Source organism: Neopelma chrysocephalum, unplaced genomic scaffold (assembly GCF_003984885.1).
Source record: "Neopelma chrysocephalum unplaced genomic scaffold, ASM398488v2 Primary Assembly neopelma1_67, whole genome shotgun sequence".
Lineage (NCBI taxonomy): Eukaryota > Metazoa > Chordata > Aves > Passeriformes > Pipridae > Neopelma > Neopelma chrysocephalum.
The window spans coordinates 8296901-8317662 of NW_020897726.1; the positions used below are offsets into that span (position 1 = coordinate 8296901).

The 20762-nt window shown below is 40.4% G+C and overlaps 1 protein-coding gene and 1 long non-coding RNA gene across 3 annotated transcripts in view; one reads left to right on the plus strand and one right to left on the minus strand.

Moving 5' to 3' along the window:
• Positions 1-8986, plus strand: part of BZW2 (basic leucine zipper and W2 domains 2) — a 54462-nt gene extending 45476 nt beyond the window's left edge. For both annotated transcript variants that reach the window (XM_027684873.1, XM_027684872.1), the window contains exons 10-12: positions 191-329; positions 6789-6911; positions 8529-8986. In XM_027684873.1, the coding sequence (XP_027540674.1) occupies positions 191-329; positions 6789-6911; positions 8529-8557 (291 nt within the window). In that variant the 3' untranslated portion in view covers positions 8558-8986. The remainder of the gene's footprint in view (positions 1-190; positions 330-6788; positions 6912-8528) is intronic.
• A 701-nt stretch (positions 8987-9687) lies between these two features.
• Positions 9688-20007, minus strand: LOC113968366. Its single transcript, XR_003534489.1, has 2 exons — positions 19894-20007; positions 9688-17649 (listed from the first exon to the last, which is right to left on the minus strand). It is a non-coding gene; the product is annotated as an uncharacterized LOC113968366 (long non-coding RNA).
• Between the last annotated feature and the right edge of the window lie 755 nt (positions 20008-20762).

Sequence of the window (20762 nt, forward strand, 5' to 3'; positions counted from 1 at the left end):
GCAGCACATGCTAGAAAAACCCATGGATATTTATGTATATGCATTGTGTGTGTTTAAGAAAATACAGTGTGCAAGTAAATCTAAGGCTTCAGTGAAACATTTTCAGAGATGAAATTCATAATGCATATTTTAAAAAATTTTATTTATTTTTAGTATACTGACATTTTTTTTTACCTTCTCTGCCTTTCAGCAATATGCCCCCCTGCTTGCTGTGTTCAGCACTCAAGGCCAGTCAGAGTTGATCCTTCTCCAGAAGGTGCAGGAGTACTGTTATGACAACATCCACTTCATGAAAGCCTTTCAGAAGATAGTGGTACTCTTTTATAAAGGTAAAAGTCTATATCCACTGTTGTATTCTGTGCTTGGATTCTCTATGCCAACCACTCTCCTGTGATGTATCACCCTGTATTGCATATGAGAAGACTGTGTTGGAGTTGAACTCTGAAATACATTATGCTTTGATAGTTCAAAGGAGTGTGTGGCAGCAGGAGAAGCCAAAACAAGCCCTTCTCTCTCTCTGTTGCTCTTATCCCATAGTCAGGAAGCATGAGCAGGATCCAAGCACTGTCCAGACTGTTCAAGTGCAGTCTAGTCTTTGTATAAAACCAGTTCTAGGAAGACATTTCTATAAACTTCTGGCAGATGTAAAAAGTAGATTAGAGCTTGGTTTTAAGAAACCTTGAAAGTGCAAACCTTCTTGTCAGGAAGATTCTTTAGGGTTTTGGAGCTGGGTTTTTTCAACTCACTCCTTGCCAAAAGGAGCTTTCCTTTTTCTTCTTTCCCTGCCAATTTCTTATAGGTGCTATAGTTTGAAGGATTTCATTTTTATTGTGAAATTGACTTCTTCACAGGTTTATTCTGATCAGGTTGTCATAGAGACTAATGGTCTTGCACTGCATGTGATGGGTGGGCGCCAAACAGTTTGTTCTGACGTTCTTGCTATAAATAGTTGAAGAAGAAAAATCAGGGGTAGAAACCTGATGTTGATCTTTGTTCACCCTGTTGAGTCCAGGTACATGTTCAAGGCAAACAAGTTCAGGCTGTTAAAATAGTTTCATGGCTTCAGAAGGCAGAAGGAAGAAGAGGAATCATGTGGATTTTTTTCCATCCTTATGACAATATAGTGTGGCTTCAACAATAAATGAAAAATCTGTACACCTTGTCCCTCTGTCCTGAAATTCTACAATTCTTAAATAACTATTAATGAATGTAGAACAACTTGAAACTGCAATCTGCAGCAAGCACTTTATTGAGTTTTCTTTGAAAAAGAACATTCACCTCAGACACGATGAATGAGAGGCGTAACTGCTGTGCACTTAGAGCATAAGCGATGGTTAAACCAGAAATAGTCTTGTGTAGGATTGCCTTCAGAATTTTTGTAGATTCATTACTGGGTTAGCCTGCAAGAGCAACCCTGACACTCCAAAGCATTTAAAAATTAAAAAGAGAATAAATCACTAAACTGTATATTAAACATCCCATCTACTCTGCTCACCCCACATGCTCTTGTTCTGACTCTGGAGATGTACTTGGGCAGGTTTGTTCAGAGGTGTGAGAAGACTTTAGCCTCAGCACTACAGGTGCCACAATATTGTTTAGGATTTACCTGATGTCTAGAAGAGTGTTCGGAGCTACTATATGGCCTGTCACTGGAAGCTGTGAGTTCAGCACGTCCAGAACGTGCAATACGCGCTGTGCCTGTATTTCTGCTTGGAATATCTGGGACAGGCATGCAGCAGCACCTGCCTCTCTGCCATCGGATGCAGTCATGTGGTGACACAGCTGCCAGCCCTTCCTGGCCCCGTTTAGGCTGAAGCTGGCTCTGTCCTGTTTGGCAAACAAAATTCTGCCTGCTGGAAACTGCTCATCCGACTTTACAGCTGCTGCCATAGGGCCCTTCTGAGCTCTGGACAGAGTGAGGAAGCATTCAGCTCCATCTGTTTATGGCGGCTTTGGAGTTAAACAGTGTCCACTGGGTGAGGACATGCTCCTGCATTAACCAGGGAAGATTCTGGGAGCACTTGTCCTTCAAGTCCTGTTTCTCCCACAAGATGCTATTGAGCTTTGATGGATCATGGTTTGGATTGTCCAGAGCCATGCTGCCTGTCTCTTCATTGTTTCAGTGCTGGTAGATCTCACCCTCTCTTTCTCCCCCGTTCATACCTATCCACGAGAAACAAGCCATCAAGTGTTTTTAGAGACATACACTTTATTGTAGATCATTTGCCGATGACAGCATATTCTTTTATTTCCTAATAGTCAAGGAAAACAGTCCCCTAAAGCTGCTACTGGCCATGGTGGTGGTGAGGGAACAGCAAACATCCATCCATGTTCCCCTTTCTGTTTCAATGAAGTGTAACCTGCATAGGATCTGGAGAGGTTTCAAGGTACCTAATGAACTTTATCTAGTGACAAATAAAGGTATCTGAAGTATCTGTGAACCGGCTTTCTACCAGTATGAATGTGGACACTTTGCTGCTTGTTACTCATGAGGGAGTGCTTCCTGGGCATGAAAACAGTCATCTATGGTGATAAGCACCAGATGCCAGTCAAGTTTTGACAAATTTAGTTCTATGACTGCTCTCATCAGCATGTCCAACATCTTGCATCTCAGTGCTTTCCATATTTCTATCATAAAATAGCCCTTTGATTACTTTCTTGTGAATTACCTGGAAATACCTAAACATACTGACAGCCGGGGCTCATTAGCACCTAGAAGGTCTTGGAAGCCTGTGGTGTTGATTTTTGTGTTTATTATTCTGTCTCTACAACAAGAAGGAACTTTTTCCCTAATGGAAACCCAAACCCTATTTTCCCTTAAGTAGTAGCAGCTTCTTACCAGCTTGTAGGTATAATCTGCAAAAGCAGTTATGTAGTCAGTTAAAGCTTGTTGACATCATTATTATTATTATTAGTGTACCTTTGTGTTCCTGATACAGTATAGAGAAAAATAAGCTGTTGTCATGGCTGTAAGCCCAGATGGACTGGATCTACGCTACCCTAACTCTGTCCTAGCTGAAACCAGGACAGCTATGCCATTCTGTACTGATCCCCGCCTATGATGTTGCTCTTCTGGTTTTCACTTAAAGCCAGTACAATTGTTAATCTGCCATCTGCATTTTGACCAATAATCTAAAAGCCAGTTGCAGAATAAGAATTTCTGAATTCTTTTGAGTGACACCCAAGAAGTTTGCCCATCTCCTCCTATATGTTGTTTGTTAGTTCATTCTGTGTTGCGGTGTGTTTCATAACTGTGGGTAAAACAAGCACTGTTGTTATTGGGTTACATGCTGTATATCATATTCACCCGTTGAAACTCCTTTCTTTTAGTTTGTTTCCATCCTTCAAATTTCAAATGTGAAATCGGTGCTGTTGAAATTAATACCCATTCCTTTCATGAGGATCAGAATTTCACCCTTTGAACAGAAAATACAAAACCTCTGTGTACTTTTTCTTTAGAATTCAAGACAACATTTACAAAATACAAAAAAAAAAAATTGATCACAAGTACACGTAAAGTAAGACTATGTTTTGCGGCATAATTAGGTCTCAGATACATTCTTTTGCAGTATGGAGATACAGTAACCAAATGATGCAGACTGTCAAGAGATTCTCAAACTGCAGGAACTCTGCACTTGCATGAATGGAATCTTCAAGTTCCACTTCATAGACAAGTTTTGGTTTTTGATGGATCACAATTATCTTTAAATATCTTCATAAATGAAGTACTTTCTTGTGGTACTGGATGCAAAATTTTCCTGGGAAAAACCCCAAACAAACCATAAAGGCCTTAACTATACTGTGGGTGACATTCCTTGCATTGAAAGAACCCTTGCCCTAAGGCTCTGTTCTCCCAGCTGAGTTAGCTGCAATAGAGTTCAATTTTACAGATTGATTGACTGTGTTGGCAGCTGCCAGGGTGTGCTTTTCCCTTTACTGCCTGTGGCTGTTGAGTTGAAAGCAGAAATTCATTTGAACTGGGTGATTGAGTACAAAGCTGAGACCTGAACTTCAAGTAACTATCCAGTTAACCCTGAAGTAAAGACATTGGGCTGTTCAGTCTTTTTGCTGTGCAGCTTTTCCCTTTTATGAGGGACGTCCCTGGAGGCTCTGGCCGTGGGTGGTTTGAGTGGCACCTGCAGGAAAACCAGCTCTGTCAGGCTGACATCACCTGGGACTGCAGTGAAAATTATGTGCACACACCCACAAACCACAGTGTTCAGATTCAGCCATTATAATATATCTATAATCAACTTTAATGAGGAATAACTATATATATACAAAATGAATCATTCCCTTCATCCTCCTTCCATTTTTCCCCAGTGTTCCCACTGCTTCAAAGCAACCTAGAGGTACAATTAACTACACCCTGTCCCGCATGATTGTTGGATTGAGCATCTCTGTGCTGACAGAAGAATGACCACTGGAGGCATGAATGTATTACACATAATATTTCTCAGAAATGAAAGGAGAGTTGCAGTTGTCACTTTTGTAGTTCAGTGCATTTTGGTCTTCCCTGTTAGAGTAGGAGGTTTATTGCTTTGGAGTTACATACAGGCGAATTTTTCATCCTCCAGACTTGGAATGTTTTAATCTTCAAGGTACACCTGACATTGCATGCTGCTATTATCAGGTTGGACTTTTGGGGAGAGAGGGAGAAGTTCCCCTTTCCTCTTTGGCAATAAAACCATTGAGCTTACAGACTGCAAATCAAAAAGCCAGACTTAAATTCTATTACTCTTGAACTGAGCTATGTGCCCACCAGCTTCATTGTACAGTATCATAATGTGAACCACAATGCAGCAACAGCTTCAGCAGTTTGTTCTATACAGCAACTTCATGCTTGTAAATGTCCACAGTACCCCAGAGCTTGAGCTGGGGAGGGGGTTGCTCTACTAATTTTTTGTTGTTGTTGGTTTGGGGGGTTTTGTTGTTTGGTTGTTTTGCCTTTTTTTTTTTCTGAAATCTCCCATGATTTTCTTTACCAGTCCTTAAGATTCATAATATGTGTCATACCCTGTGTAATTTTGCAGGTGTAGTTGTGTGAACTTCAGGACTCTGTGGTAAATATAAGCTTTTCACATGCATTTTTACATTAAACTGCAGATTCACAAGCCCATGTTAAATATTTTCAGGTTTGCTAAATTAAAATCCAGATTTGTTAAATACCGTAGTGCCTTTGAGCTGTTGCTAAGGACTACTGACAAGTATTTAATGTAGCATGTTAGAAACCTCTTTCTTAGCTCCAGCATTCCTGTAACATTGGCGAAAAAGTTCATTGTGGCAAGTTGTGATTTCAGAAAGGTAGTGGCTTTGTGTGCCACTTGTAGGGTTCACTAAGCACAATTTATGTGTATGGAAAAAAGCCTAGAGCCAGTGTAGTCCTGTTTTCCCTGCATTTTCTCTGCATTACTGTCAGTTGCAGCAAACTGCAGAAGAGGTTTTATTTTGGAAAAGAGCCTGAGAGACAAAGAAATTTCCAGTCACATGCACTTACTAAATTCCTGATTTTCAGGGAGACTTCAGTTACTGTTGGATGTCTTGGGATAGTTTTGATTAAGTTCAAACGTATCCCTGTTGCTTCCATCTGTTTAGTATTCAACAGCATATGTGAAATGTGTCTCCTCTGTCTCATTTGATCATATGCTTTGGGGTTCTGCTATCATTTATTTCAGTTGGTCGTCTTCCCTTCCTTGCCACATCTGCTGTAACTTGAGGCTCAAGCAGAAAGTGGTGATCAGGGTCACTGCTTTGGCAAGCAAATACCCAGTGGGTGGGATGGCACTGAGGAGCTCAAGGAAGCAGTGAAGTACATAAATGCCTTGATTCTGCAGAGCGAGGGAGAGTAGTTTGTTCAAAGAGAAAAAGAATGGAAATTTTAATGAGGTGTAGAAAGCTGTCTTTAGTCTTTTTATAGAACACAGTTTGATTTTTTTTTTTGTTGATGTTGTTGTTTGTTCTTGCCTCTTGCATTACATAACTGCCAAAATACCATTGTCGATCCCAGATTTTGCCTCCACAGCCGTCAATTACTGAGATACTTGGCTTGGCTGGATCACAGGAGCTTTGTCCTGGGGCTAGAGGTCTGTTGCTAGACCTAAATTTGCATCTGTTGGAAACAATAAGTGTCCTTGCTATTTATTAGTATTTCTTTATTCTGAGTCGTACTCAACCTCACATTTCCTCACTGACAGCTGTTTTGTTCCTGATGCTTGTCATAAAAATGTCAGCTGTGCTGTCCATCCAAGCCAGTCCCTTAAAATGGGTGGTCTGAATAGTGAACTTAAAACTTATTAACTAAAAACAATATAAAGCCTTTAGGGACTGCAAAAATCCCTACTGGTTGTCTTTTAAGTGTTCAGTCAGGAGGTGTCCACTTTAGGTTTCCAGAACCATGCACAGTTCTGTGATACAACAGCAAGAAAGAGCATGGTAATTCTTATTGTGGTAACTTCCAAGATGTGCAGGCTGATTATTTTATTTGTTTTATCTAACTGTCTAATGTGGTGTATTTAAAACAGATGAGTAGAGAACTCTTCTTTACAGAGGCACAATATTTAATACTTTATTTTAAGCCTAATACATTACACATTTTATTGCATCTGGAACCTGTAATATGCATCAAATATTCTGTATTTGTAGCCTAATAATAGATCATGCAAAGCTTGTTCCACTGCAATCATATTAACTTATTTTATGCTGCCTTTAAAAAATCTCCTCTCATGTTTGAAATGTGCTAATCTCTAAAAAATACGTTGATTTTTAACAAACACTGATCTGTATTTCAGCTGATGTTCTGAGTGAAGAAGCTATCCTCAAATGGTATAAAGAAGCACATGTTGCTAAAGGCAAAAGTGTTTTTCTTGACCAGATGAAGAAATTTGTGGAGTGGCTGCAAAATGCTGAAGAAGGTACGTGTTCATTTGAAGAACTATGGTAGTCTTTTTATAAAACAATCTTATTTTTTCTGATCTCAGTTGTACCAGGCATATACAGGATTTAGAATAGAAAACAGCAGGCATCACTGTCCAAATTGTTTCTGGACAAGCTTAACAACATTTGCTGCTTTTTCATGATTGTGGTATCCCTATGAAGTCCTTTAATCATCAGGTACCACTTGTCTGTAGATAAGATCTTTAAGCTTCTGCAGGGAGGAACTCTGCACTGGTGACAGGATGAAGTACCTTGGTGTTAGCCTGCACAACCAAACAGTTTTCTGTCTTGGTGTTCTCTGCTATTATGTTTAATGGCAACATGAACGTAGCATAAGCCTGCTTGTGCCATGGCTCTTGAAACTGGTTTAGCTGAATGTTCAGACTAAGATTATGTGATCTGTATTTGCTGCTTTAAAATGGTTATTTGGGAGAGGAACTAATTCCTTTAGTCCCTAACTTGGTTTTTCTCATGGTCCGCATAGGAAAATACTTTGGTTTGTACTGAATATGTAAGTTACCTTTTTTTGCACGGAAAAAGAATTCTGCATCAGTTGGGAAGATAGATCCATGTGTAATAGATAGAGATAGAACTGTTAGTATTCATTTGAATACATTTAATGTAATTAGTTTTATAAACTTGGAGGGAATATGTAGTAATGCTAAGGAAGAGATAAAACTTTGCAGCAATTCACACGTTCAGATCGCAGTATAAAAATGGCAGCTCCTTTCAAACTTGAGATTTTGGATGGGCAATCTTGGTCTAATTAAGCAGTATTTTCTCCTTTTAATTTTCTACTTGTATGCCTTTTGGCTGCTCTTTATTTTTATCCTTTCCTGCATGTCCCCTCTGCCAGATGTCTTCATTACAAAGTCCAGTACAAACGGAGACAAAATGTTTCTGTAGGAACATACAGACCATGTTTGCTCTGAGAAATCTGATCTATGGTGTAGTATTTGTTGGCAGTGAGCCCTTTCCTGTCAGGTGAACACAGAAATACAATATGATGCAAAGTAGCTTTAGGTGACAAAATCACCATGTATATTCCTATTTCTAAGCTACTTCTGCTTCTACTTCTAAATGAATTTTATCTTATGCTGTGCAAATTATAAAAAAATTTTGTTTTTACAGGCTTCATACCTGCTGTAGGCTAACATCACTTCTGCCTTTCTAGATAGTCTGGATGATGATGCTGAGTGATGTTTGCAGAGCAAATAGTTTTAAGGGTGCTTCCTGGATGATAGTAGTACCGTCTACTCATAGAGATTAGAAGAGTGAGCAAATAATGCTGATCCTTTATTAAACTCAGCTCAGATATGCACTGTGTGGCTCTGCAGATGAGGGCCAGACTCATTCATAGCAATGTGGTGAAAATTATAGTGACAGATCTGTAAATGAAGAGCTCCACTGTGGAGGGCAGCAGAGTAGGCCTTCCTCTTCTGGCTTACTCTGTTTGATCTGCCAGCCTTTCCCAGGAAGTACTACATGCGATGAAAATTTTCAGTTTGGAAGAATATCTTCTTATTTTTATAGAATAACTCACATCACTGTCCTTGTGCAACCTACATGAAGTGTTTTACTTTATTCTCTTCCAGAGTCGGAGTCTGAAGGGGAGGAGAACTGAGACGGTTCCACAAAGCCCAGTCTCAATCTAGGTTAATGCCAAATGCGCTTCGGAATGCCGTACTGTTCAAGCAAAGAGGCTTTACTTCAGTGTCATACAGAAAACTATAGACTAGACTTTCCTTTTGTTTAGAAGAATAAAGGTTTTTAATGGAGCCCTGAGGCATTAGATGCTTTACTTGGGACTCTTACCTCTGGCTCATCGTACACTAACTTAGGCAAAGATATCCAGCAAGGAGCCATATAGAAAAAGTGAAATTAAATACTTATGGACTCCTTTTTATTAACGGTCTTTTTCAGGTACTATGGTATATGAACACTCCAATTTCTGTTTATAGAACTGTTTGGTCTGTGTTTGTAGCTCAATATTGGCTTGTGTATGTGATTTGACACCACCACATTTTTTTGAATAAATGGCTTTTATATCTTAGTTTTGTGGTGCTAAAGTGTATGCTTTCTCAATTTGGCTTGCCAAAGTTTTTATGATTCTTCAAGTGAAAATAACACAAGGATGTCAAGAGACAGTTTTCATACTTCTTACCCAAAAAACCAGCATCCATAGTTAACTGGGATCACTATCAAACCTTTATTCCTGTCCTTCCATATAACTTTGGACAGATTAACCATATTCCATAGCAAGTGTTGATTCATTCCATTAATTAATTAAAAAAAAAATGTACAGGAACAAATCTGTGGAGTTGCAGTTTTGCAGGTACAATTTATGTGAATGATAAGTAGAATAATGTGCTCTTCTCAGTTCAAAGTACACTTGGTTTCTGGTGATTGCTGAGTTTTGCAAGAGAAATCATCTCGTTTTAGAAGTATTAGCTTCAAAACATGCATGACCAGAAGTCATTACATGTGAAATCTGAAATTTATTTACATCGGGTTTAGAAAAGACAGGCTTGTATTCTTACAGCGGAAAAGCATGAAAGAGCGTATTTAACTAATGAAGTGGTGTATTTTGTCATTAGAAACCAATAAGCTAACAGATAGTACAGATTTTTCTATAGGAAACTCAGCACTTCATATTAACCACAGGTCATAAGTAAGTCTCTTGTCTCAGTATATATCTAGCTTTTACTGGAAACAGCAAATAGCAACTGGAAATAAGTGCTGTTGAATACCAGCTTTTCATCTAGAACAGCATTTATTTTTGTAACAGGTATTGATCTTTGGATGGGGAAATATGTCATGGGTATATTTCCAGTAACTTAGAGGAAACCGTAAGATAGTCATATTAAAAAGCAGAACTGATGCATTAGCTGTGTGCTTTTCATTTTGGTCTTTGTTATTATAGAAAATAAATTTGCTGGGCATGACTGTCCTGGGACCATCTTTTCACAAACTCTGCAGCAGTGACGTGGTAGTATTGAGTCATTGATATGGAGCCACTATTGCTAAAAACATTTCAAATTCAAAATTGCCATTTTCTGAGGTACTAATGAATATTTAGCTTGGTGTACATAAAACCACTTTTCTGTATAATTTGAAACTTAGACTGACTTCAAAGGTGCCAGTCTTGAATAATACAATGTGCCTGCGGTGAGATTGCCAGGGAGAGCAAGGCTGGCTGCGGGCTGGCTGGGCCATCTGCTGGAGACAAGGATCATTGACAGCAGGAGGCACTTTGAGGCCAAAGGCAGCAAATCTGGGGTGCTGCTATGACTGTGTCCTTGGCATACTGCAGATATAAGCAAAGTTCAGTGGGATCCACTTCACTGAAGTTCAGGTACCTACAAGCCAGGCACACATCGAGTTGCGCCCAATGATCCTTATGGGTCCCTGCCAAGTTGAGATATTCTGTGATGGCTGACGCAGTTGTCCCAGCTCCATTTATAGATGTTGTGTTGGAGAGAAACGAGTGTTTTTAGCACAGGGCCGCTGGCCAAGTTGAGACTTGTGATTTGGAGCAGGGTGAGGAGTTGCACTCTGGGCTGACAGGAGTTGTCCATTTTTCAGTCACACATCACCCAAAACCCAACATCTTCTGTGTTCATATCACGTCTAATGTGTAGCTCTGGGAGCCCCTCTCAGCTTGCCCACCCCCTCCCAGCAAAATTATTAGGCACTAAGTGTTTCTGTATCTAGTTTTCAGGAATTTTCCCCATCTAATCTCTGAGATCAGTTCAGATGGGGACTTTCAATGCACGTGTATTTTTTCATCCAGCATTTTGCATGTATGCTGGTAACTGAACGAGGTAGGGGCACAAATACAAATTGATCTGGTTTGTATCAGACTGAATTTCAGTACAAGTGTGTGTAATGATAAGGTTTTTCAAGAAACCTGTGATTTAGAAGCTGAGTGGAGCTTTTGATGTGACTCTCTTCAGGCAAAGTGCCCTTCCCTGGAAGCCTTCACAGAGTCTGCATTTCAGTTAAAAATGTTCCCAACCCAAAGCATTTCTTCAACACACCCCTTGAATTAGTGTTTCTCTGCTAGAGAAATGAAAGCTATAGTCAGCACTAAATATATTTTTCAAATAAGGAATCACTCTTGTAAAAATACAAAGATACTTCATAGAAAATGTGCTTCACATAATATATTGCATTCCATTTTGAAACATCAGTGCAATCTAAATGTCAGAACTGTACATATATCTTTTACTTGACAATAAATTGCAATAGAGTGCACTTCAAAATGGGGATTACTGAATTTGCAGATGATTCTTCCCTTCTGGCCTCTCCCTTCTGAAATCATGCTGAGGTTTTAACTAAGAAAGCCAATTATATTGCTTTAAAACGTTCCTCTGGCATGCAAGTGCTCTCCAGGAGAGGGATCACATCATCGTTGGGATTTGAGTGGCACAATTTTATTTCAGGACAGTTTCTGCACTTCAGCATTGACAAACCAGCACTTCAAAGCAAGCAAAGAGCAAGAAAAGGTGGCCCAATCCCTTATGTTCAGTGATGTAAGGGTGGGTGTGGGGTTGCTGTTTTGAACCCCTTGTTCAAAATGTGACTTTCCAGAACCAGCTATTTCAGGCCTAGAGTGGTTGCAGATGTAGGGCACATGGTGGGTGATTCAGCCTTGCTGGGTTTGTCTAAACACTAGGTGGAGAATAAAACCTGTCTCTCCCAAGCATGCCCTTACCGAGCCACTGGTAAACTGCCTGGTCCCCTCTGGCATCTCAAGGGCTTTGCTTTAAGCTCCTATCACGTTCATGGACAAAAGTAACTACCTTTAAAATCACAGTTGCACTTAAAATGGGGATTATCTAAAATAAGGCTTGTAGGCTGAGACAAACCAATCCTTTCTCAAAAAGAGCCACAAATAACATTACACGGGTTAATTGCAGCCAACCAGTCAGCACTCGCTGAGCTGTGCTGGTTATTAAGAACCAAAATGAGGACAAATTACGTAAGTATACATTTTCCAAAAAAAGCCACATCTTTTGATTCTGAAGGGGGGAAAAGCAAATCATGAGAGTTGGCTTCATCCGCTTTTCACAGGCTTTTGATTTTGTTTTTGATATGGTATTTTAAGGAAAAGTTAATTCTTGCTCCTTACCAGCCACATGGGCCTTTAAAACTTCATGTAAATGGAAACAAATCCCAGGAGGGGAAGTTAACGCCAACACCTGCAGAAGACACAACTGGGGCAGGTGAGCACTCGCAAGCTGTACACATAACCTATATTTGGCCCATGTCACAGAGTGCTGTGCTGGTGTCCTGGATGACCTGCTCACTTGCTATTTTTTCTTGTTGGGAATCTGATTAACAGCACTGTGGTGGCCTCAGTTTCCTCCCACAGAGGCCTGACAGCTCACGTCACACCACACACTAGCAGGTTCAGATGCTTGGCCCCCTCTGGGTCTCTCCAGTTTACCATAGTTGTTCTCTGATGAGAAAGAAGTCACAGGATTACAAGGGACCTCGTGAGCTTTAGTAGGAGCTGTGCAGGTTGGACTCTCACCTCACCGCTGCTCCATGCTGCCTTGGGGCACCAGCAGCCATGCTGCGAGAGCAGTGTCCCTTGTACTCATCTGCGGAGATGCGGATTAGAAGGGGAGTGAAAAGTGTGTGCTTGCTTTCCCGCTGCCTCTCCCACATGGATGCAAGAGAGAAATGCACTTGTCTGTCTCAGCCATCACAAAGCAGGACCACACGGATGGCTCTGTTTTGCAGACATACAGGACATATCCCCTACCCACTGAAGAGTTGTTGCTGAACTGGTTGCCAAGATCCACCATCTCCCAGTTAGCATGAGGAAAGAGGCCAGTGCTGGAACTGCTAATATGACACCGCTGCAGACGGACAGGTGGCATTTTGGTACTTGGATCTGTCACTCTCATGGCTGCTGGCTCCCAGAAACTCAATTACCTCAGCCCAAGCACCTCATTTAACAGTTCAACGTTAATGATTGCCACTTCATCCTACACTCATCACAGCTCTTCTACTAGTGGTGTTACAAGACTCAAGTGTCTGCTTCCATACTGTCCAGCACCCTTCATCCAGGGGACTTCAGGGAAACTGCAAACTGTTCTGAAATTCCACCAACAGGGAGAAACACATCCTGAACACCAAATTCTTCTGATATAGGAAAACACGGGAATAAAAAAAAGATTGATTCAATCCAGAATGAACAAATGATTGTATCATGGCAACTTCATAACAAGAAGATGCTTTTGCATTGCAGTCTCTTCCAGTACATCAGTTGCCTGAGATTTTTCTGTTTATTTTTCCCTGATGAAGATTAGGAACATTGCTGACAGGCCAACATAACACTGTCCATATCATTACTAGCTATTGCTGGGATATTTGCATAACACTGACAGCCATAAATTATGCCAGAAGAAATAACAAAACTGTTGTTGATGTATCCAAGGATATGGCTAAAATAAGGCTTTTAGCCAGACCTATGTTATTAAACCCACTAGTCTAGTTGGGAAAAATCAATAAGCTTTCAAATACATCAGTCCTTCCCCAGGTCCAAAATAGAAGCAGCAGCCTTGAAAAAATAAAAATCAGCTGAGAACAACTGATCTAAAATTTAGTTAGATTTGTATTAATAAGACCACCTGAGAGAAAATAGATGATACCTGTGATACTGAAGGAGATCCTAAAGGGAAATGAGAAGGCAGATAATTTAGAGTTTGTGGAATAAGTAGGACATGTCAGTGAAAGAAAAGGTTAAAAGTTGGCACAGACTCTTTTACTATGTTGATCACCTACAGAAGTTTAAATAAAGGAAATTCAGACTTTTCCACCTTTGCTCAAGGGTTTCAGCCAGCACTGCACTAGCTAGGAATAAAATGGTATTTATCATGAGGCTTGGTGCCCATCCCTGCATGAAGTCTGTCCCTATGATCCAGGCACTGAGATAATGCCAATGCAAAGATATCATCTGAAAGAGCCTGGAAATGACACTTATACTTCCACAACCAGAAATTTTTCTGGTATCAAGAAATGGAAGCAGTGTATGGACAGATGTGGAAGATTGCACTTTTCCTACTTTTTGAAAATAAAAAAAACCAGTTTTCTGTGATTTTATCAAGACAGTGGGATTCAAGGGTTAATAGAAACAACCTTGTATTTCTTCCTGTTATCACAGACATCATATTTTCTGCATTTTGCTTTGAGCTTAAGACATTAGTGAATCCAGAAAACTCTGAACCTGTAAAAGCTGTTCCAGAAGAACCCATTAAGGCTGATTTCTAACTAAAGGGTATGTCATCCTGTCCCCAGCTTGGAACGTCCTGAATTCTCTCCCATCACAAACCACACATAATTCAATAAATCCAACATGGAAATACCTTCTGCTCCCAGACAGATCACCTTTCACCATGTTTTCTCACCTTCCTCTTCATCACAGGTTGGCCCAGATTTCCAGAAAGACCGGGAAAACATTTTGTGATCCTCAGGTAAACTTCTGGACTTGCAATCAGAGCTGTCTGCCCTCCCATGCTGCTGAAGAGCCTGTGCAGCAACACGTCCTGCAGCCCCTTGCCTGGAGGAAGGAAAGGGGATCCCTCCCTTCCCAGGGCCCATGGCAAGGACCAAGTGCCATTGCTTCAATCCCCTCTTGGTGCCCCTTCAGCTGGCACACAGCCTCCCTGCCAAGCCCAGGGGAAGCAGAGCACATGAACCACATCTGGCACAATTCCACTGTTCCTCAGGGAAATCTGCATTGAGTGCTAAAATAATCACAGCAGCCCAGACTTGAAGGGATGCAGTCTCCAGAGACACCAAATAGGCCAGTAGCTTGTCAGGGAAAATGCCAGCAAACACTGCAAAGACAGAAAGGGAAATAGCAGTCCCAAGAGAAGTACAGCACACAAGGACAGAAAGATAATTCAGAATACTTGTATCATTCAAGGTCATGTGTGTCCCTTCTGCACCAAACAGCAAGTATGTGCTGCTCCTCTTACAGTCACACCCAGGTCCCTGTTACCGATGAGCAGAAACCTCTTTATCTCAATTTTTTTCTTCTATTTCAGCTTTCAACAGCATTTTGTGCATAATCACATTCACAGTTCCCTTTGTATGTTTTCTTAGTTTTGTTTGTTAGTTTTAGTATTTTTATAATAACTGATTATAATTTAGTGATTTCTTTAGCATTTGTGTCATATTTATGTTATAATTTAGTGGCTGTTACAGCAGCTGAATTTTTAATTTTTTTTTTTTTTAGAAACCTTCCTGAAACAGCAGCTCATGGTGCTCCTTTAAACTGAAGTATTCTTGGGGCAAAATGCAGCTCAAATGATACAGGCACGCATCTGGATGACTTATTAATAAAACAATCCTCCCTTCAAGGACTAGAAAAGCAAACACACTTGTTTATGTTCTGCCTGTGTGCAACTTCACCTTTATACATTACTAAACTTGAGTAGGATGGATGAAATGCAAGAATCAGATGCAGGCAAGAAGAATCACCACGGATAAATCAAAGACATGAATATATCTACTAAAGATGTCCTAAAGCAACTGGTTCTCATGACCCTAAACTCCAAATGGCTTCCACAGGGTCTGGGAGAGGTCTGAAAGCTGTAAGCAACATATGGACAACTGACTGAAGAGAAACACATGGTGGTGCTGATGCTGCAAAGCAACCCTGAAGCTGTAACATGAAAAAGGCACAGAGGAAAAGTGTGGTCTTCCTGGGAATGCTAATCCTCAGAGAGGAAGAAAAAGGACAACTTCTTCCCAAATCAATGGAAGAATCCACTAGGGCCAATTTTAATAGTATAGATGGGAACCTAAAAGTAAACTAGAGGAAAAGCATAAAAGCATAGCCTTCTACAAACATAAATAAGAGAGTGACAGCAGAGCAAAAACCTGCCAGTACTGCAATAATGTTCAGTCTGTTCAGTCTGTTCAGTCTGAACCAACTGAACCATGCTGTAGATGACATTTATGCTGGAATTTTGTTTCCATACTGAAATTCATGCTAACTGTTCTCACAAGAAGTCACTTAAAATAACAGGAACCCAGAGATATTCTGATTCCCAAGGGTTCTTACTCCACCCCATAAAATGGAAGCATTGGAAATTAAGATATTCCCCCAAGATGAACCAGATTCCCCTATCACAACAAGAGACTCCTTCTAGTTATGGAGAAATATTTGGAGATGGTATCATTATGTTACTCAACCACCTCTCACCAGCCAGGTTTCACTGCTGTCTAGTCTGTAATGAGCAGAAATACATTCTTCTTCAAAGGCAAACAAAAACCAAAAATCATCCAGCTCAGGAAAATAGTATTAAACAGATCTGATAAAGCACTGTGAAAAAACCTCAACTATTGAATAAAAATATCAAGTGTGCTCTGCTCCACAAATGCAGAGGTGCCTACAGTATTTGGTTAGTACAGGGTACATGCCTTCGACACAGGAATGTCAAATAAAAAAACACATACAATTTGAATGACAAACTGTCTTAGCAGTTAAGGATTTACCCAGTGTTTGGAGTAAACCCTCTGAGGGATCTTCTGCTTTTTTATATCAGACCTGTGACCTTCCTGTCCTTTGGCTCAGAGATAAAGATGACAATTAAGGCAGACATCAAGACACGAGGAAATACTTTATGAATTCTGACAGCAGAGACTGAGAGGGATGAAGTTGTAGTGTCTCAGCCCCAACACAGATACAGTAATGGGAAGCAGGAAAAAGAGACCTAAGTCCACTCCTTTCTTTCTCAAAGAAAATCTTTGCACCAATAGCCGGAGTTGAGACTAGAAATAGACACTAGCCTGCTGCTGACGAGGAGAGAGCCATAGTCTGTCTGACATTTGCTGGCCTGCTTCTATCACAATATCACTTGTGTTAGCTGATAGCACTCATAATTATGTTTTATCACTCGTGCCAGCAATCCCACTGAACAGGTGCAAAGCAGCATCACAATGTACCCACAGGTGTCAGCACTCCAGATCTGTCCACTCCTAGTATGAGAGATTGCTTGCTCTTTCTAAATTACATGAAGAAATATTTCCTGGGGAAAAGCAGCCTTCAAGAGCACTTTATTCAGAGTACACAATATTAATTTAAGGCTGGATCCTTTAAAAGGTAGGTTCATATGTAAAAAGGTTTGCTACTGCTGAAGCAGCCTTGTTTTTCATCAGCATTCCAGTTATTGCTTTGTCAGCTGCTGTGGCTCTCTCGGTGCCATCAATAAGACAAGCAGAATCAAGCATAGTGCAAGCTGCCATGACTTGGGCTACTATAGCGAAACTGTGCCATCAAGTTTCAAAACACCTCTAGAAGAAAAGCCACTCCCGTGGTGACAGGCTGGCAGCTTCCAGAGCTGCCATCTCTCACTGGAAATAAAGGTGGAAATAAAACACAAGATGGTGTCAAAAACACTTTCCAGCTGATACTAGGAAGTAAACCAATTATTTTAAACTTGAAAATCCACCATCATTTAAAATTTTCAGCAGAATTAAGTTTAGATTTACCTTTAGATTTGATTAGAAGTCAGTGTACATTCTGTAAAGAACAGTCACTGCAAGTATTCTCTCTATTTAAGGATTCTTCAGTTATTCCCTTAAAAAAAAAAGAAGAAGAAAAGAAAATAGAACAGTATAAAACCCGTTGTGTCCTTTCTTCATTCCTAACTCTTTGCTTCTCTTACTTTCTTGCAGAATAGTTCTTTATACCTGTGAAGTACACAATTAAATGGAAATTGTATTAGCACACTGGCAGAACACTCTTCTCTGTGTGTAAACTGTACAGTAACAAAAAACTGCATAGAAAAAAAGAACAACCCTAAGCTAATACCTGTCCAATTCATGTAAAACCATTTTCAAGTGATGGCTGTCTTGACCAGCACCAACTAGAAACACAAACAGTTTCAAAAGGGCAAACCCTAAATTGTGAGGGCAGGTTGGGAAGGGCGACAATAAAACGAGGCAAATCTTGGGACTCCAAGAAGAAATTTTGGTGAAAGATAAGCCATGCCCCATCAGCTTTATCTCTCCTTTAGGGAAATTGTACCAAGTCAATTCGACTGATAGAAAATTCCTGTGTGCTTAAGGGATTAATTACTTATTGCAGATACCAGTGTCTTCCTGTCAGCTTGTGTAATGTCCCTAATGCAGATGTTTTGGAAGTGATAGCAAAAAGCACTGACATTAGACTCCATAAGCACCTAACTTGTAGGATAAAATATGAAGCTAAGTTTAAATGCGTAAGCTTATATACTGCTTATTTTACATAAAGTCAGAAGTGCATTCCACACCAAGACAAATAGGCTGATTTTTGAAGTTTTATGTCTGCTGCTGTACTGAAGCTGGATTTATATAGCTCAAGAGCAAAGCAGAAAATTCAGAATAAACATGAGACTTCAGGGTTTCACTGTCAAACTCTGGATATCACCTGACACTCGAAGTATCAAACAAGGTTTGTTTCTTTTATTTCCTAGTTACTGGATACCCATTCTGCTGTTAGTATCATCTGCTTGCAAGAAGACTACTGGAAAATAAGGAGCTGTTCTTATAGATGAGCATACTCTTGAGCACTCCTGTTGCTTTAAATTTTTATGTGAGGGCCCGATACGCTTTTAGTGCTGTCAAGGGAAAAGACCAGATGATGAAATTGCTTCCCAGCTTGTCCCCATCTTGCGCACAGATGATGGCGGTGATGCAGCAGAACTGGCTGGCAGGAGCAGGTTGTTTTCCTAACTAAAGAGTCATAGCTTTTTCTATATGCTCCTCACGCCTGCTCAGAAGCACTGTATTCACAATACTGGCAGCTCATGGCTGTAGGTCTTCTCTTTGCAAGAAAAGAAGCTAGACTGTTCTAATAATGTGACATTTTAAAGAAAGATGACTTGCCAAGGGCACGTATTTTTATCACTGAACCAGCTGCTTCAAAATGTATGTCAGGTGTCTAAATTAGTTATGCCACTGGTTTATGATCTGATATTAAGAAAGAAATAAGGTTCTTTAAATTTACCTTCTGAATTTTGAGCCATTTACTACTCATGTTTTCAAGGTTTTGCTCATAGCCAAATTGTCCATTTCCGAAAGATTCTTACATCACCGCAGGACCACAATAGCTAAGTTTACCACAGCTAAGCCACACTGATGGAGCAGGGTAAGCACACTGACTGTGCTTTACATAAACCACAGAAAGACACAACGGATACAACAAAGTTTGTATTCTTTTTCTTTATCCTGTGAATTTGTTTCACCTGGGGATTGCTGGCTTGAATGAAATGTCTCTATTCTCTCAGAAGTGATCTACCCCACGTTAGCAGGATAACAAAGGAAAATACCAGCTCATGATGTTACAGGAAAAAAAATTACTGTTCTGGCTCCTGGACAAATGACGTACGAATGACAATGGAACTGTGTTTATTTAACCTACATAGAAGAAGGCTGGGGGGTAGATCTGACTACAGTCTTCCACTCTCAAAAAGGAGTTAGACTGAAGACAGAGCCAAACTTCTCAGATGGACACAGCAAAAGAACAAGGCAATGGTCACAAGTTGCAGCAAGGTTAATTCTGATAATGGAATGGTTTTCACAGTACTCAAGCACTGGAACAAGTTGTTGTGGCCCTTCATCCTCAGAGGACGTTCAAAATTTAACTGAACATCTCTCTGACAAAACTGCTTTGGCTTTTGAGCAGAAGGTTGGATCAGACAACCTCCAGGAGTCCCTTCCAACCTGTGCTCTCCATGATTCTGTGACAGGCACATCACAACTTGTCACAGCTCACATGCACAGGGGGAGCAGTGACACAGCCAACAGACAGACCTGGTGATTATCACTTTAATCAGCTTACATCAGAGCCTTGGTGCTCAAATTTCCTTTGTAACACCCAGCTTTTCTCCCCACCTTTATGCTTCCACTGTACAAGGTCTTGCTCAAACCATCCTCTACTGTTCTGCTACGTACTTGTAAAGACTTTGGAGTTCTGCTTCTTAGGATTTCTTGGAAGTCTCCCAGGGATTCACCTGGGAGGGCATTGGGCAGATGGTATCCATTTTCCCTTTAAACCAAAATCAAGGGGTGATGGTTTCCACCTGAATGTGATAAATAGGAAATCTTTGGGATGCAATGGTAATGAGAACCTGCAGCAGACATAAGACCAATAAAACCTGCAATTAATCTGAAAACTATTTACTCTCCTGCTGCTTACACCCCACTGTTAGTCCACAAGCATTAACATGTCCTGTTAATCACAAAGTTATTGTCTTAACTTATATTTGCTGTTGAAGTTTGCTGGGTTTATTCCAGACCTGAAGAACAGACGTGGCAATGGGTCAGGTGCCAGCATATTGCTCTGACCCACTTCCTGTGAAAGCAGAGTATGATACACACAGTCTTCCAGAGGCTACTTTCCCAGCAGTTATCCACCAGAGAGACTGCCTTATACATAACAGGACAAGTAAGTTTGGATTTGTCTGCAGGAAGCACTAGGTCGCTTCACTTCCTGGATCTAGAATTCTGCCTTTTTCTCTTCCAGACTTCCCTAAAACCAGCCCAACTTCAGAACATTTCCAAATCCTGGTCTTGAACAGAAGAACTGGGCTTTAGGTCAAGCCTTTCACGTATGCTACTATTTGAAATATCATTATACTGGTATTTTCAGCCTCTAGTTGTTTCTTTAATACATTAGATGCAACAAACTCTCCTTATCCTAATCCTCTATAAGCTTAATTAAAAATGGATTATAATGTGCTGAAAAGCGATTCCTACAGATAAGGACTTCAGAAATACCAACACCTAGCTTCTGAACCTATAAAATGAGTATTTGTCTCTTT